Here is a 19,129-nt window from a genome sequence, read left to right as displayed (position 1 = left end):
TATAGAACTCATAAAAAGAGATGGGAGACCAACAAAAAGAAATCGAGTCTGGAAAGAGGTTAGTTACGTAAGTTAAAGATAGTCACTTGTAGTTTTAAGATGCACAGAAAGCTTGTATTGTTTCCTGTGCATTTCTGATTTCCTCTTGACATAAATTTTGAGAAGAAAACTCATGTTTACTGAGGTTAGCAGCTGGATGACTATACCATTTTGCTGTTATTGTACAGTGGATCAATTCCTCAGAGAGTTTTAACTCCTATTTCTGTGTCTCCCTTTTCTTTTTCTTGGTGTTTGGTGTGGTTTGGGTTGGGGTTTTTTGGGAGGTGGGGGCTTGCTTGCTTTTTCCCCTACTAGCAATAAAATCCACTGTGCAGTCATGGTAGTATACCCTCTGTCTGTATAGTGCACCAAGATGTCCCCATGGGTATTTCATGTGACTTAAGCAACCCAAAGGGATATAAAATGCCACATTATAATTTACTGTGTGGATCAGTACAGTATCTGTGCTCTTACAGTACTGGCAATTTCTGCATGTCCTAGACAAGGTCAGAAACTCATTACAGCAATCAAATTCAAGCAAATAATCAATTTTGTCTACATCAGCTGCATTTTCCCCTAACTTTTCCTTTAACCATTTCTCCTCTCAAGCAAAAAATATTTTAAGCAACTATTTGATGTTAGTCACTATTCCCTCATGTATTACCCATGCCCTTGCTAGACACATATTTAAAATGCAAAATAGTTTGCAAACAACCTCTATCAGCTTCTGAAAATAATCTGCTTGACATAAGCTGAGATGTTATTTTTCAACAGTTTAATTACATTGGATGTGCACAGCCATTCAGATACACAAGTTTTCCTTGTTTTTACAGAAAAAAATGCAATTATATTTCCAACAAAGTGCTGTATTTTTGCTAAGAAAATTGTAAATATATGTATTTTTTCAATTATGAATATGTGCCATGTATCACAATAGCAGTACATAAAAAGAAAGTACAATCGAGTGAGAGAAGAGAGAAGAGTGAGTAAGAGAAGGGAAAGAAAAGAAAAAAGGGAGAAATGAGAGGAGTGATAGAAGGGGAAAGAAAAAGAGGGAGAAAAGAAGGAAAGAAAAAAGGAAGAAAGAGAAAGAGAAAGGGAGAAAGAAAGGAAGAAAGAAAAGAAGGAGGAAAGGAGGAAAAAGAAAGAACGAGAAAGAAAGAAAGAAAGAAAGAAAGAAAGAAAGAAAGAAAGAAAGAAAGAAAGAAAGAAAGAAAGAAAGAAAGAAAGAAAGAAAGAAAGAAAGAAAGAAAGAAAGAAAGAAAGAAAGAAAGAAAGAAAGAAAGAAAGAAAGAAAGAAAGAAAGAAAGAAAGAAAGAAAGAAAGAAAGAAAGAAAGAAAGAAAGAAAGAAAGAAAGAAAGAAAGAAAGAAAGAAAGAAAGAAAGAAAGAAAGAAAGAAAGAAAGAAAGAAAGAAAGAAAGAAAGAAAGAAAGAAAGAAAGAAAGAAAGAAAGAAAGAAAGAAAGAAGGAAAGAAAGAAAGAAAGAAAGAAGAAAGAAAGAAAGAAAGGCTCAAGTCCTCACAATGCTACCTGTCATCCCTGTTCTGTTAATACATCTCTGCCTGCACTGAAGAAACTAACTGAACTAATGAAAAGTCTTTCTCTAAGAAAAAACCCACATATAACATACATGAGCATCACATTATATGTAAATAACTAGAGAGAAGTTTAAATTACTGCTTGCCATATCAATAATTTGCTTTCATTTTTAATCTCAATTGTTAAAACCCACTGATTTAAAATACACTGCAAACATACCTTTCATGGAATAAGAACTCCTTTAGAAGTTTTTCAGTCCATTTCTAAGCAGCAGTGAAAGCAATGAAACACATAGCAGGGATCCAGTTCTGCAAATCTTGATCTTTAAAAGAAATAAGAAAACTAAGCAAGACACAACCTTTCAACTGGGGCAGCATTTGCAACTCTCTTTTGAATAAATCCTCAACTTTTGCAAACTGAAAAACAGTTCCGTTCAGCATCATCCTGCAGCTGGCTTCCACGTGACGTCAGCGCACGGAGGATGGTTTTAAAGCCATCTCTTCCAACCCCCAGCTCTGTAACTCTATATCTCCTCATATTTTGTGTAAACAACTCCTAGTCCAGGACATTTTTAAGTTTTATAGTGCAGTCCAGTCTTTACAGCTTGCCAAAGCAGCTAGTGTTAATATTAAAGCTGTGACAATAGGCAATTTTAGGTTTCTTTTATTGTTGTCCATGCTGTAAAGGAAGATTCTTTGCTGTCTTCCAGACCCAGTTTTCAGGGTTGTATTTTTTCATATGATCATTATGAGCTTAGCAACTTGATCCTCATAAATTGCTTTGTAAAGGGAGTTTTGTTTAAAGCTGTGATTTTGTGGGTTAACAGCCATCTTACAGAACTAAAAGCAAACCACTCCTCCCTAAAAATCTTTTTCTATATTCTAAATATGCTCTCACTTATGAAGTGCAGAATTATTGGGCACTTTGTTATCCCACGTGCATTCTGAGCATGGCAATCATGGTTTCTTTGGGATATACCCAAATATTCCTGATACTTTATACAGTTTCTGGATCAGATTCTCCACTCTGTTAAGACACTTTGTGTCTCAGCAAAGCACTTGAAACTGAATAGAGAATCTCTCTTGCACAGGGAAAGACATCCCTGGCATAAAACTGGTAAGAAAGGTCCAAAAACACCTTGGCCTGGATATAAAGTGCCCATGGCAAGTCTTGGCATGGGGTGAGGGAAAGGAGTGTATGTGACAAAAGCAATTCAGCAAGTGAAAGTCCACGGGACACCCTGATGCCAGTAGAGAGAAATTTAGCTGCTCCCCCTGCTGAGCCGAGGGACGAGGAGCCCGGCTCGCTCCTAGCTCCGCCCGTCACTGTGGCTCTCCTGTTGCACTGTGTGTTAAATCGCTTCCATTTGGCACACAGAGAGCGAGCCCCGGGTGGGAGCCTCACACACACCACTGCCCTGCTGGCTACCTGTGCTTGGATGTGTCTATCGACAGTGACTGGGACTGCCCATGGTCAGTAAATCCCCATTTCAGGGAACATTTTTCCCAATGTATATGTGGAGAAGGGCCACAAAATACTTGACTCAGGCAGCATAAAGCTCTGGAAAAATCCTGCTCTGTGACAGGTGTCTGAATACACTGAGCAGGAGTGACGTATATTTTTATGGGCAGAGCAGCTGATGACACACTGATGTCACATCAGTGACAAAAGAAGCACAATATGAAGTTTCACACACCCTTTGCTTACTCAGCACTCTCCTCTTTAGAACAATCAGATTTTATCTGTGATAAAATCCATGCACAGTATAAAGATTTCAGCTCTGGGTGCATTTTGTAGTAAATACCAAACCAGGTTTCAGGGAAAACACATTTTTTCTCCTTATATGGTCTAGCTGTAAGTCTTGGTGAATACATTACTGGGGTGCTGATTCTGTTCCCATGGAACATAAATAATGGGACTTGGGCTATTTGTGAAAATTTTAAAGCTGATCTAAAAATTGAACAAAGATGCCCAAGTACATGACTGAACGTTCCTGAAGAAAATCCCCAGACTCTAAACTCTGAGGATTTAAAAATAAAGCAACAGTGTGACTTTCTTTTGTGAGGTTAGGTCCCAAAAACCAGCTGACATGGCTGGGAGTGAAGCTGGAGTGCCTGGGAGCAGAACTGAGCCCACAGCTGGAGGGCAGGCACCACAGCACTGCCTCCTCCCTGAAGCCAGCACAGCTGCACCACTGCAAATGAGAACAGACTCCTAAGGCATATTTTTTTACTCTTATCCATCAGCATAGGCTATTATTCTTGCATCTTTAATATTGCTAACTCAATGCTTCTCGTCTTGCTACGTGAACTCTTTGAAGTAAAACCAGTAAAATTAAAGAAAACAATGGACAAAATCCCAGGCTTGAGTTTTCACTCAGGCTACATTTCTGTCAGCAAGAAGAATTAGAAATGTGTCAGACTAAGGAACTCATTAGGAGACAAGCACTGGACCCACCTCATAGGTAAAAGGGCCATGTTAAACTCATCCTCATACAGGAAAGGCAGAGACAGTTGAGACAGAAAACACTGAGTTCTAAAAATCTGGGATCATTGTTCTATATACCCTAAAGTGTAGCAGTAGTGACTTCTGCTTTTGAGGAAGTTATTAAACAGAGACTATCCCTACTGTCCCTCCTCTAGCAGCCGCAGACAAAGCAGTAAATGTGGCTTTCTGGCCCCTGGCATGGGTAAAATAAGCAGGTAGGCTACTGTAGGTTTATTACATCCAACACATTGCTTCCACAGGAATGTGTATTTTGTCCATATCTGGTATCAGCTCTGCTTGTGCAAGAATGAAAACAAAGCAGCGTTTACTCAGGGTAGTGTGTATTCTGAGTCTGCGCTCATTTTAGAGCATCTTCAGTTCTGCTGCATTAGCTTGGTTATGGCACACCCATTTTGCTACGTCCACATAAACTACTAAAGAGAAGGAGGAGCATTGCTGCCACTGCAATCAACCCAACCACAAATTAGATTCCTGAACGGGCATGGCATATACATCTCAGGAGTGTATACAATGGGAAATGGGCAGAGGGAAATACAAATTCTGTGTCCTCTTACTGTTTTGTGATTCTGCAATAGTATGTAACTCAGTGGAGAAACAGAGTCAACAAAGTGTTATGTCATGTAGCTTCTCCAAGGTTACATTGGAAATCGGTGGCAGATACTTTAGATGTTTACTTTAAATAGAGCCACTGTCATTTTCCCCATAGGCAACTGCATGTGTAATGGCAAAAGTTGGGTTTGAATAACACTTCCCCTGGCATTAAATCAGAGACAGAAATGTAAGCCAATGGGAATTGCGTCCCTGATACTGATGCCTTTAGAAGTCTCCTACTCACCTATCAAATTCTGGGGTGATTAAGGGGAAGGGCATGTAATACCCTTAAGCTCTGCTTGTTTTCGTAAACAGCTCTCAAAGTTCATGTGCAGTTCATCTCTTTTTATAACACATATCTAGACAGCCATGTTTTTGGCAATTTTCTGTTTTCCAACTGCCAGGCATATTTCTGCACTATCGCACCTGCTCCCTTCTAGTTTTGATTCAGAAGCACTGGCGACGTGTCAGCAGACACTTATTCTATCTCTAAACTGGAGCTTCAGGCATGGATATTTTTTGTTGAAAGAAATCTCTCTGATTCTGGAGAAGATGATCATTCTAGCATCATGGGAATTTTTCAGTAGCAGTAAAGAAAATACTTGTGGAGGGATTTTGTTAGGGCATTCAGAACTGGCTCTAAATAGGAAACAAGTTTAATTGAATGTATCTGGTTATATTAAAGGAAAAAACACATCTATTTCCTAAGTTATATTATAATTCACTGGAGTTACTGCCAATTTACACAAGTGTAAAAATGTCAGAATTAGATCTATGGATGCAAGATCTCTTCTGTCTGACAGAACATGGAGTGAATTCTCTGGGAAAACAGAAATTTAACACTTCAGATAAATGTTAAATTGAGGCAATCTCAGGGTTCAAATTCAATTACATTCTCCCCAGAATATTAGTATTTCACCAGAATATTCCAAAATGGGAACTGTGAATCTGCTATAGGGATGTGAGATTTTAACTGATAGGTAACCTGGCATATCCAGCTTCTTGCCACATACAAGCAAAATCTTGTATTACTGCTCTTCAGAACTACAAGCTATGCAGCAGGCAGGATCAGTGAATCAGCAATATTCTGCCTGTCTCTACTCTGCCTGACTCCTGTGTACTCCTGCTAGAGGATGTTGATGTCCTCAGCTGCATTTACTCACTCACCTGTGAAGTGGTATTTGTCCACCAGGCCAGCACCTGAGTGGGGAGAATCTGCTTCCTTCCTTGGCAAGTACAATTACTGCATTTTGTGAGACCAAGTTATTTCAATTTAGCAAGACACAGAGCATTTCTTTGGCTAGATGTTATCTTCTGGCAATGGATAAATGTCCATACTGATTTTATTAGCTTTCTCAGCAGCTTTTAAGATTGTGTAATATTTGTTGCGAAACAGATAAGCAGCTCCAATCACTCCCTTCAAGCTGAATGCAAAAGGACAGGAAGAAAGAACACATCTCATTTCTCACTCTGATATCTCTGTTTGCAGAGATCCTCAGCATTCTCCTTGCTCACCACAGACTGAAGGACTGTGGGGAGCTTCTAAAATGATTTTGTATGCTTTGGTGTGCTTTAATTACAGATTGCAGCCCATGCAATAGCTCCCAAAATGTGCCAAAAGGTCTAAGCTTTGATTTGCTTTGTTGATAACCAGTGGAATTTGGGCTGAGAAAAGCTCCAGCTATATGCAACAAAAGAACCTGTGAGAAAGCAATGGGGTTGTAATTGCCAGTGCTATGCAGAGGTTATCTCCACCTCTTGTCTCAAGTGGTTTATCCACCTTCTGCAATTTATGACAAAAGAAGCAAATCTTTCCCAGTTACTTCCAAGATGTACTAAATGTATGAATTCAGTGTATTAAACTTTCCTACTCCTTTACAGTAGCACTGTTACTGATACACTCACTCTAAATCAAACCCTCTTGATTCATCTTTATTACATACAGGACTGAGAAAGGTATAAATAAGTGTGGGTTAAAAACTGGAAGCACAGAACTTCAGATGAGATTTAAGTACAATTTTTTTTTATGGAAACTGAATCAGTAACATTTAAGAAAACTCAAATGATCTTTTTTCCACCCAGAGGAGACCCTAAATCAGAAATAAAATTAGAAAGCCAGTCTCATGCTAAGATTTGATACGATGAGTTTAAGACACAAGTTATTACACTTTTAATACCCAAATTACAAATCCACGGGGGAAAAAAAACTAGTACCTCCAGCAGCTTGTGAAAAACAAAAGCCTCTTCCCAGTGATTTGAGAACTATCTTTACAATTATAGAAATTCACTGTGAGGGGATGATATGATTAACCATATCTTGCCATAATAGCTTCTAATATATGCAACTGAGCATAAATTAAAACAGCTTAGAAACCCCAGAAAATTACTTTTGGCCTGACTTGCTCTTTAATTGGGACACCAGTCAAGGCTATCTATTAATCTCATATATATTGATGATAATTTCCTTTAGACATACCTTGCTAACTATAGAATAGATAATGATGACAACGTTCACTCATTAGGGATAAGTATTTGGATTAAATCAAGGTGTTAAGTGATTTAACTGATCAAGGTTACTACACCTTCAGAGTATGCTGAGGGAAAGCCAGACAAACAAGGAGAAAAACTAAAATATTTAATACCAAATATTTTTAGTTTACTATTTTTTTTGTTCTGATAATATAATTTTATTGCCCCACCTCTGCTTCCCCCTGAGGATTGCCCCTCAAAACTGTGTGTCTCAACTATTCCAGGCATGGAAATGAACTGTTCTCACTAGGAAATGGGTGAACAAAGTGCTAGCATGATAAATCAAAGAGAATCCTTATTACCAGTTAGAAAAGTAGCTGTTCTGTTTATTACCAATATTTAACATATTACCATTATTTAACACGGCATCTACAGAAAGAAAATGTCATTAATACACATTCTTGTAAATGTTCAACTTTGGAAAATTCACATTTGTGGGACTCAGTAGTTTCAACATAGGTTGAATACAACAGAAAAGAAAACTGAGCTCCACTAGGCATTACAGATGAGGTCTTCATAGTGGGAGATCTACTGTTTGTAGGAACTGCCTATGTTAGTGTGCTAGAAAGGTAATGAGTCTCCTGTACTCTTAGCTCATCCTCTCTTAGGCTAGTCAGGAATATTCAGTGACTATTGCTGCACACCTATGGACACAAGCTTCCCTCACCTATGGTCACTTGCTACCAATGGCATGGCTAGACAGGGGTCACTCAGCAAGCCAAGAGTTGCCATGCTAATTCAAAACTCGTTCTGAAACCTGGAGAGATAATCCAGAGTCAAGGTGGCTACAGACTGGGAAACATTAGCTGATAAACTTGACATCAGACAAGGTGACTTACATCACTCTCATTAGTTCAAGCTAGACTGTGGCATGGCCATCTTTCTAAAGCACAGAGAGACTGCACTCAGCCTATATCTCTCAGAAGATTCCTCAACTACTCTGATAACTCCTCCTCGTGCATCTCATTCTCAGGGGCTCCAGCTCCTACCCACAATTCCAGATACATTGCTCTACATACCAGTCATTCTGATTTTGTCCTCTTCATGGTGTCTAATCCACATTAAAGCACATTATCATCACAATCATACAAAATATATATATGAGCTGTGACATATAACTGCAGAATACATGTGGAATGTGGTTTTACTATCTGTATGTGGCTAGAATACAAATTCTTTTTCTGGGAGTGGGAAGAGGAAAGTAACAGAGGCCTCACATCCACTCTGCATATTTCTGTTTTGTTTCTGATTTGGTACAAATTAATGAATATTAAATCAGTTTTGATCACTCAGGAAAATTTTATTCAAAATTGATAAAAACAGACAAAGTGAAAAATATTGTTTTCTGTTTGCTTACCTGGAATACCATGGTGAGAGGGTTTCTTATTCAGCAGGGTGACTTTGGTATGTTTTTTGCAGTCTTTTTGGTTTGGTTTTGGTAAACAAGTAGTCTTCAGTGTTTTTATAGCAGTGGTTATTACAGAAACTATGTCTCTTGCACTTCTTGTCTTGGAGGGTGGACAAAATAAACAAACTGAAAATAACACTACAATGAACAGTAAATGATGAATGGTTTACAGTACAAAAAACAGTGTAAAAAGGAAGACAAGTTTAAATATTGTTGTGTATGAAAGGGATGAAAATAATACAAGGATGAGAATAAGTAAAATGATAGGCTGGAACATCTGGGAAAGTAAATACAAAGACAAAGAGAACAGTCCATTAATGGAATAGCAAGTCCAAAGTTTCAACAAAATAGTGAATCAGGCTATGCTTGTAGAGGGACCAAGTGCTTTAGCAGGAGTTCTGCATGGTCAAGTCCTGATATGTCCAATTGTTAAATGTTCAATTGTTGTTATTTGTTTAGAGAAAATACTAATTAGTTTGCTTTAAATTTGTGTAAATCCATGCAGTGCTCTGCCTTTAAGCTAATGGGAGCTCTACAAGCTCAGAGCTATTGCTAGATCAGAAAGTGAGCATGCTAAATGCCATCTCTGGTTGATTTCATGCAATACATGTAGAGTAATTGATTAGCTTTAAACTCACTGCGTCTGTGACTTTCTGATACAAGGAAACAAAAGACTAATTAGTCAGCATAGGAATAAGAACAGCTTTCAGCTTCACCTGGCAACTACTTTGACTGTAAACTAGCAAGACAGCACAAAGTAAATTAACACAGCAAGAGACTTACTGAAACATTGGATAATTCCACGAGTAATAACAAGATATGCCAACTATGGGATTGTATGATAAGATAAGGGTAAGTAATTTTCATTTTTCATGGCAAAAGATCTTGAGTCAGCAAGTAATTTTCTCCCCAAAGCCTCTCTGAAACAATTCTGTGCAAAAATGAACCACAAAACCAGATGCTAGTCACTGCTGCATGCAAGCAGTGACCCATAGGCCTTCAACAAGATGCAATCAGTTACAGCAATTCCAATATTCACACTATTATGTGGCTCTGTAACTCTATATGGTTTATTTTAATCTGTTTTGCCATATTCTCTGTAAGTTTTGAAATGTAATGTCTCCTCCTGTTTAAACAAATTTTCCTTTTATTCATTTAACAGGAACCCAACCACTAAAAAACAATCATGTTCATTTATGTGCCAGAAATGGTGTCTTCACTGCCTTTAGTGGCAATGAAGGCACAACTCTGGCAAATGCATTTGCAAAGCCAGGAAGGAGTAAAACCTTCTACCTCCTAGAGCATAATTCTTTCCATTTCCAGGAGACCAGACTTACTCACTGTTCACAAACAACCCTATTGGTAGAACATGTTTTCAAATGGCCAAATGAGGATTTTAAGTAATTTAAGAAATAATGATTGTTGTCCACTGCCTAGAATAAAGGATCTCCACGTGCCATAAATCAAATTTGAGGCCTAATTTGCTTGGCAGAGCCTTTTTACCTGTAGGCCGTAATAAGTAAAAGTCTACCTGACTCACTGACAAAGGTTCATCTGCACCTCGATCGTCCGAAGACTTTGGAACTTCGAGTCTGTCAATGAAAGCCTGGAGCTCTTTCCTGAAGGCCTTCATCTGCGCGTTGATCCGGTAAAGAAGCTCGTGCTCACGTATTCTGCTGCCGTCGTCTTCCTCATCCATCAGTCCAAAGAGGTCCCCATTAGCTACATAAATTCTTGCCTCTGTTATGATGGTGCTCGTGTCAGAAATTAAGCGATCTATTGTCTTGCCCAGCCGCTCAGCTTCAGAGCGAATGTCCTTCATCTGCTGCCGGTCAGTGAAGCTTTTCTGCCACCCAGACGGTGTTGGATAAAAAGACCTTGTGGGCGTCAGGCACCGAATGTTGCGCACCTCTTCGGAGTCACTCTCTCCGCCAATGGGGCCTTCCCTTTTGCGGTGAGGGGGGCGGGAATCATCATCGCTCTCCTTTTTTCCTGCATCACTTTCTGCATCACTGTCTCTAGGACTGCCACGAATCCCAAGGTGAGAGGCCAAGTCATAGCGCTGCATGTTGGACATTAAGACTCTGTTCTCATACTGGAGTTGCATGACTTTGCCACTCAGCTCGTTGATCTGCATTCGTGCAGCTTTTAGTTCTTCCTGTAATGCTTCTGTCTTGGCATTGTCATGGTGCCTAGAGCTCTCGTGGGCCCCAGACTTGTACTTGTATTTGTTCAGCTCAGCTGTTATGCGCTTGTTTTGTTCTTCCAAGTCAGCTAAATTTCTCCTTAGCAATTCTGTTTCATCTTCTACTAGCTGCAAATGCTGTCTTAATTCTGACAGGGATTCATTCTGCTCTCCCAGGAGTGGGTTAGTGGACCCTGAGAAATCGTCTCCTCTTAAATCATCAAGCTCTGCTTTCAGACCTCTATTTTCTACTTCTAGTTCCACTATTTTCCTCCCAAGAATGTTAGCTTCCTCCTCCACAAGTCTCAATCGAAGTTTGAGTTCAGCTTCTCTTGTGGTAGGTGGCCCTCCTGCTTCACCTTTTGGCAAGGGACTGTCCAAATCCCCATAAAATGATCTATATTTTTGCAGCTCATGTTCAAATCTGTCTTTCTCTTTGTCAATCTTAGCCATTTTCTTCCTCATCAAGGCTGCTTCTTCTTTGACAAACTGTAGCTGGCATTTCAGGTCTTCACTGTCCTCCTTAGGAAAAAAAACCAACAGTATTGGAAGGATGTAAAACAAGAGATCTCCAGTGGATGGGCTTAACTTACAAGGCTTTAGGTACAAAGAGATATTCCTGCAATCATTTTTTCATTGATCAATAAATTAAAGAGGGAATTTAAATTTAAAGAGGGGAAAAGACTATTTTACTTGTGACACAGTCCCCAGAAAATACATTGCAGGGGGTGAAGCTTGTAAAAAATCCTGTATTTTCTAGGCTTGCAACACTGTCATAGACTTTACAGTGTTCAAAAATCCTGAAGTCAGCACAAAAAGAGCCTATAATCTTGTTTCACTGGTGCTGCCATTTACTTTGCCTAAAATAAAGAGTAGATGAAAACTGATGGGTTCTGCTGCAGCACCAACAGTTTGTTTAAGTGGTCCTTGAGGTTAGTGTTTGACTGCAGATCTGGGATAAAGGCTCTCCATTTCACAGCCCACAGGAAAACAAAGGGCAAAGCAAAAAGCAAGCAAAGTGCCAATCTGCAAATCATGTACCCATTTCCATAGTGTCCCTGAAGCCTCCATATGAGAATCCAGGCTACAGTTATTGCCACATACCTCTGTTGGTGTCTGTTGTGACTTTTTTTCTGATTTTGGTAGGTCTTTGCTCCCTCTCCTTTTCAGTGACTGCTGCAATTACAACAAATGAAGATGCACTGAGTATTTCACTACAGAGGTATATAATTCATATATCATTCATTTAAAAATCTATCAAGCCAAATGTAACTATAAATGAATTATTTTCTTATAGTTTTTGAGATACCAAATACAGAGGGGAGATACAGATGCCCAAAAATGACACAGCCATGGCATACAAGTATTGGTTTAATCAGTCTGTTACCTTTTTTACTCAATAAACTTTAAGACTAGTGCATTATGAATGTTTAACACATGACCAGAGTGGTAAGAAAGCAGGAATCCCGAGAGGTAACTTACGGATGGGAAAGCTGAGACAAAGCAGTGAAACCCAGCTTGCCCATTTGATATTAACCCTAGTGGGGCCAAGGCACTTAAAGATGTCTTAGCCTTAGACTTTGTGGTAGGAAAGCTACATAAAACAGTAACACTGAGACCTGTCACCTGACTTCAGCATACATCCCAAGCACATCTTTCCTTATGTTCCATCCACAGGCTTCAAGCTTGTGGTGTGCTGCAGTCACACCTCTGTAAGTGTACACTGTTGAGAAACTCTGTGCAGACAAACTCACATGTAGATCTGTTCTCCAGGTTTGTTCTGCTTTCAGAACGTATTCAAGTAAATGCAATTTAAAACTGCTTGGCCTACAAAGTCCTAGTGAGAAACAAAGCAGATTAGCTCAAGAATAGCACCACACAAATACAGGTATGCATCACCCGCAAAGAGTGAGACTCTCTGGTGTCCTCTCATCTGCTATGCAGCCTAAGTGAGTAGAAAAGAAACTCCTGCTTTCAGAGCAGGACGCACTGGGATTGAAGCCTGCTAGTGTGTCCAGCAAAAACCTTGTAACTGACAGAAGTTCATTAGTGGGTAAGTGGCAACAGTGGAAAACAACTGCCACCACCACACTGGCAACACTCAATAGAGATCATCAAGAAAACAGCAGAAGAGAGGAAAGCAAATGAGAGAATATGTTAACACATAACACCTTACTTGCAGTGGTTCCCAGTTTTTATGTTCCCCAGCTAAACTGTAGGCCCTGAGCCAGAGCAGTGATACAACCAATACTATTCCCCTCTGAGATTATTCTCCAGGATCCTTTATGCCTTTGAGAAACATGCATCTCCCTGCACCAGCCAGGGGAGAATCCCACTCTACCTAAAAGCCATCCAGTTCCAATGAGTGGGAATTGATGTTCCTAACCCTCAAGAAACAGAGTACAGTGGGCAGGTAGGCTGTACATAACAATCCCATGCACTATATGACTGCTGGTACCAATTTTCTCTTTCTTCTGCAGATCAACCCCCTTAAAAAGTCCTATGCTCACTCCAAAGGAAAAACTAACACCATAGAAACAACTCACATATAAATCTGAGCATTGACAAGAGATGACTTTCCTGAGGTTTTGTGCTCAAATTTATTATAGAATTAAGCAAGGCTTAAGAAATGTTAGGTCATATTTGGAATCAGAACTACAATTCAATGATGTGTCTACCAAGAATCAGAATTAAAACTTTTATGTCTCTTGCAGAAACACTGAATGCTTCCACTAGATCAAATAAAAACAATCAAAGATCATAGCTAGATAGCTGGAGAGCTGTGAATCACAGGCTTTTATAGGAACCCAGAAGAGACATGAAAATAGTTAAATTAACTCATTTTTTCCCTTTAAATATAAAGTCAACAACTTTGGGATCCAGTGTACAAACAAAATGGTTCTATTCCAGGGTCACCCATCAGTTATCCTATTGTTGAAATGGTACATGCATGTGGAGGGGTTTTTTTGTTTTTCTTTGTGAACAGGCAAATTTGTAAAGCCTTAAACTTTCAAAGGAGCAGGTTCCTCCTCTGTATTACCATTAATAATACCACTATGTATTACCACTTGGAAGAAAATCTTTTCAAATCAGTAAGCACTGCAGAATTCTCCTTGCTCCAGGTTCTTGTCAATACCACCCACTGATAAAACAACTAAGGAATAGTTAAACTATATTTCTGCTTGATTACCTAAATGCCTTCTATTCACCATGCTGAGCTCAGCATCTCTCCAGAAATAATGAGGTTCTGAAATGCTGAGCTGCGACCTCTTGTGTACCCTACAGCTTTTCAGAATATAAGAAAAAGTATCTTTCTATGTTGGACATAGAACAAAAAAACCCTGGTTTACTCCTTTCTCTATATATTTTGGTAGTCAGGATAGCAACACTACAATTACAACAGTAGTTGTGTCTATGCAATGAGTAGGCACTACTTTCTATTCTGCTCTACTTGAATTACAATAAATCATCCACAGAGCTTGTATAATTCACCAATAAGATGACGGTGTTTAGCAACAGAATTTTATAGCAGAAAGCAATGAAGAACAAGCACAATTCAATTAACAGGATGATTTGGGTAAGTGGATTAGGCCCAGCTGGAATTGGTATGATCTCTTTTTTTACCGAAAAAAAGACAATTTCTGATCACTAGAGGTTAGGATCTCACTTGCACATCTCAGCTGACAGGCAATATCCACAGTATCATGTCAGGGCACTGGGGCAATACTCATACCAAACAAAGAATACCACATACCAAGAAGTGTATCCTGCTACAAATACTAAATTTTTGAGAGTTTTTTCCAGAGGTACATTTCACAACTTACAGTGGCTACTCTTTCTATAATTTCTCTCAAGCCTTGTACTACTGCACTCTTCCAACCCAAATTTCAACATGAAAAAAACTCATTGCTATGAAAGAAATTCATAGCAGCAAAATGGAAAAAGGAAAAAAAGTTAAACGAACACATGGCAGAACCAAAAAGTAGCACCTTGGACTCCTGCAAGCAAATCTTCGAATTACCCCTAGGACTGGACACTACCAAAATTGAATGCTGCTTGTTTTGATATACTAACAAATGTTAGGCAGGGCAAGTGAGTGATTCAGCCTTCATATACAAAATTTGTTTATTCAAAAGCATTTGCGTTAGACCAGCTTTCAATATAACTCACCACTTGCTGATCTTCTTCCCATGTCACAACAAAGTCTACTGCACTGCCACTAAAAGCTACCTCTGCTGTTTTCTCAACTCTAGCAAAAAATCTACCCCTCATATTCTAGAACTGGTTTTGAAAGTTTGTTGTGAAGGACAAGTTTGGTGCTCAGATAATTTTTCTTCCATATAATTAAAAAAATCATATTCTGTTCACTCTAATGATTATGAGTTATAAAAATCCCACTGGTAAAGTAAGAAATGTGAGAATTCTATTGCACCACCTGATTAGTAATGCTTACCAGACAGTGTTATGGTACCAAGTTACCCATCTGCAGGAGAAAAGAGTAAGTAAAAAATGCATATAATACTGTTTCTACAACAGGGAATTTGTTAAACTGCTTAAGTACTAAAGAAACATTTCAACAGCACTGGGAATAGTAAGACCAGCCACTGCAGCATACATCATTATATTGTATAATCTCTGCTTACCTCTGAAAGACTAAGAGCAGAACTGACTTTGACCTGACTATTCCAGCATTCACTATAGCCAGCACGTGGGGCTGCACATGTGCTCTGGTAAAAGTGTCCACCGCCTGGTTAAGACTGCAGATAACATTTGTATTAGATGCATACCAGATCACATGCAATGGTCAATTCTGTTGCAATGTTCAGCAGCATCAATTCTCCAGTGACCTTCACTGGAGTTAATCCAATGTCTTGCTGGAGATGCTAAGCACTTCTCAAAGCCAGATGGCATAATCCTTCTCTTGCCAGCCCTAAATTGCTAGCCAAATGTGCCATCCTAACGTCACCTGTCATGCTCAGTGCTTCTCAGGTGTAAAAAGACCTAAAATCTACTCTGAGTAACACAATGAAGAAATAATTGCATCACGCTCCACTGAATAAGAAAGCTATAAAATGAACTCAGATTCTTCCTACCTGGATTCTAAGCTACAGTAATACCTCAGCTACTAATAAAGAAGCCTTAAGCAAACCACACCAAGATTTTTCCATATTAAATTATATATATATAATCTATAAATCACTGTAGGCAACCACAGAAGGAATTCCTGACACATCAAAGGAGTTATACGTGCACACAGGCCCCATAACAGCCCTTACCCCTCCTCACAGAGCAGGCTAAGGCAAAGGGTGTGCAGCTCCTTGGATCTCCACAGCTACCACTAAACTTTCTCATCTGCACAGAACTGTACTGTACTTGGCTATGGTTAGCTGCCACCCAACTGCAATGACACATCTGCAGAGCTTTCAAAAATCAGAGTCAACCTAACACCATCTTTACAGTCTTGAACAGTCAATAAATACTGAACAACTTCTGAGCTGCACCAACTTACCCCTACCTGGCACAGAGTGATTATGATCAGGGAAATGAAAATTTGTCTTAAGCCTCTCTCTGCATTTTACCTTCAGTCAGTATGGCTGGGTAACTCATGGAGCTGGATCAAATCAGAAACAAGACAGATTTTTTAGTCTTCTGCCACTCATTCTAATGCAGTAAAACCTAAATGGACAGTGTCCATGTTGGCAAATTTAAAATGCATCTTCTAATTTTAAAAAAAAAGTTTTTAAAATGTCTCCCTTATTCTGCAACTCTCATCAGTGCAATCTGCCAGCAACAAACTCAAGACACTGGATTTGTCTGTCACTGGCACAAGTACCTAGCACGATGCAATGCTTTACTCCTTCCATCACCCTTCAGGAGCAGGAGTTGTCTTTAGTATTTCTGTATTCTACTTGCTTGAAAAATTAAGGCAGGAATGAAAAAGCAGGGGATAAGTGAAATGCAAAGAAGCAAAACCTCCCTGTCAGCGAAGCAAATACTAAGTATACCTCTACTAGCTCTAGCAATGCTCTCTTCATATTAAAACTGGTATATTTGAAAACACTGCTGAGGAATGATACAAAATGAAAGCAATCTTTACTTCTTTCCCAGAGAGAGAAAAATAGTTGTCATGTAGTCTTTTTTCCTATTGCAGAAGAGGAAAGAGGAGCTGCCGTCAATACTTGTATTTTTTCATTTGCACTTTTAGGAGTTATTTCAGTTATCATTTTCATATCCTCTACCATTATTCATTTGCCAATTAAATGAGGAAAACAGTAACAGAAGGGAAAAAGATACATAACATTCGCACTTTGCCTAGAGAAACTGCATGCCAAAACCGTATTATTAGAGCAAATCATGGTAACTCTGTGGTATAACTAGGTAAAAGCATTGTTTACAGTGCATAAATGAAGAAACACACTTATGCTTTCATTACATTTGCTTCCTTCTTTTCCTTTAGGTGAAAAAAAATCCCAAGCAACTGAAAATGAAAGCTGCATTTTCAAAGATCTCACTATGGCCTGGTCAAATAGCTGGACAAACTGATGCTTCGCTTTCTGTGATTACAGAGTCCTTCATCCACCAGGGTATCATGAAATAGTGAAATCAATTTCCCTGAAGAGGAAGAGGTGTCCTGCCATTTGAACCTTTCAAAGGATGGAAGAGCTAGACGTGCTCAGTTTCCCAGTGCTAGCCAACTAAGACTCATGGATGCAGAAATCACAGTCATTTTACACTCGGCTCCTTAATCCTGAAATGCCAAATAAAATCTCAAAACACTGAATGTTCTGGAGTGCAAGTGCAGGAATAAGGTATTTTATTGCATAGTGATGCTAGTTAAACCTTTTTCTAGGGTTTCCTGAGTCAGTTTTTATTCATCAGCTCACCTATTTTTCTGTTTTGCGAGAAGAGAGACAGTCTTTTTGTCAGGGTTTGCACAATGCCTACTACAATGTACTGCCCCAGCCTTTATCTGGGACTGCCAGTATGACAGACAGCATGTCAACACAGTTCAAACCAACACCACATAACAATAGCAATAATCACATGCACAGACATCGATATGGATATGGCAATTATGAATTAAATACATATGAGATTTTGTCAAGTCTAAGGAGTTTTCTTTCTCACACCTAGAATCACATGTAGAGTTTTTCAGTCTTCTCAGAAGAGATTCCAAATAGATTTTCATAAGCGCAGGAAAGTACAAGCAACCAGATTAGGTTCATTGCCTTGGTTACAAAAACACACACACACACACACACATACACACATATATATAAAACAAAGCACAATTACCACATCCCAACAAAAAAAAGTTGGTCTGAAAATGAAAAGTAATGAGAAGAAAATAAGAATCACTCTGCATACAACATGGACTTCTACACTGCTCACTGGAAATGTATACAGATCAGCTGTGGGCTGATGACCACGTGCATCTGTGTTCCTGCTCACTTCATACTGAAGAGTTGTGTCAAATGCACAGACAGCATGTACAGTCCCCACCTGGATTCACAGGGTAGGACAGCATCAAACACTTGCACATCTGTGTGTGTTTATAGGCACACAGCAGAGAACAGACCTTTGAAGCTCACCCTATGAGACTGTGCACCTCTGACAACACCTCCAGTTATGGAGACATCCCATTTTAGAGCTCATTTGACAGGACGCAAAAATTTAAGATGAATTTAAGTAAGAAAAATTCTGAAATCAGCACTTGCTCCAGAAGTCTCAGCAGTGAGCGTAAGATTTTCTGTTAACAGGGGAAAGAAATCCATCTCTCATATGTCAGCAGCCACGATCTTGTCCTTTTGACTATAAGGCAGAGTCTTCTGTTACCCCTGGTCACTTCTTTTGCCTGTGTTTTCTTGGGAAAGCTCTATGTTAAAACTAGCTGTTTGTAAGTTGGCTGAAAAGTATTTTCTGTAATAAAACATATGGGGAAGTTTCAAAGGCATTTGGGAACTTAGGTTATTGAAAACAAAGGATCAGACTCTTCAGTGCTCTGAAGTTACACCAGTGTGATCCTGCCACAAATTAAATCTACGTTTTGTTGAGCAGCTCCTGTAAAGATGAAAAATAAACTGAGGAGGCTAGAAGTTAAAATGGAAGGACATGTTTTAGCAGTCTGGACATCCTCACACCTACTTTTCTCACTTTAGTACCAGTCTGATCTCCCATAAGCCTGCACCCACTGCTTTTCCTGGTATTTTGTCCATGCAGAGATGAAGATGATATGGCAGGAGAATGAATATTGCAGCACTGGATGGAGCAGTGTCAAGAAGTTTCACTGACTACAAAAGGCTCGTAAGATCTGTGACCTGATCCCCAG

At 39.2% G+C, this 19,129-nt stretch overlaps 1 protein-coding gene across 1 annotated transcript in view; it reads right to left on the bottom strand.

Annotated features, from left to right (window-relative positions):
- Positions 1-8,628: 8,628 nt before the first annotated feature.
- SOGA3 (SOGA family member 3) overlaps positions 8,629-19,129 on the bottom strand; it is a 27,702-nt gene continuing 17,201 nt past the window's right edge. Inside the window, 3 exon segments of the mRNA XM_009083391.1 lie at positions 8,629-8,892; positions 10,147-11,322; positions 11,905-11,976. Coding sequence (XP_009081639.1) covers positions 8,782-8,892; positions 10,147-11,322; positions 11,905-11,976 — 1,359 coding nt within the window. The 3' untranslated portion in view covers positions 8,629-8,781.

Source organism: Acanthisitta chloris, unplaced genomic scaffold, assembly GCF_000695815.1.
Source record: "Acanthisitta chloris isolate BGI_N310 unplaced genomic scaffold, ASM69581v1 scaffold43750, whole genome shotgun sequence".
Lineage (NCBI taxonomy): Eukaryota > Metazoa > Chordata > Aves > Passeriformes > Acanthisittidae > Acanthisitta > Acanthisitta chloris.
The sequence above is the reverse complement of the archived record's forward strand: the minus strand, read 5'-3'. Positions and strand labels throughout refer to the sequence as shown.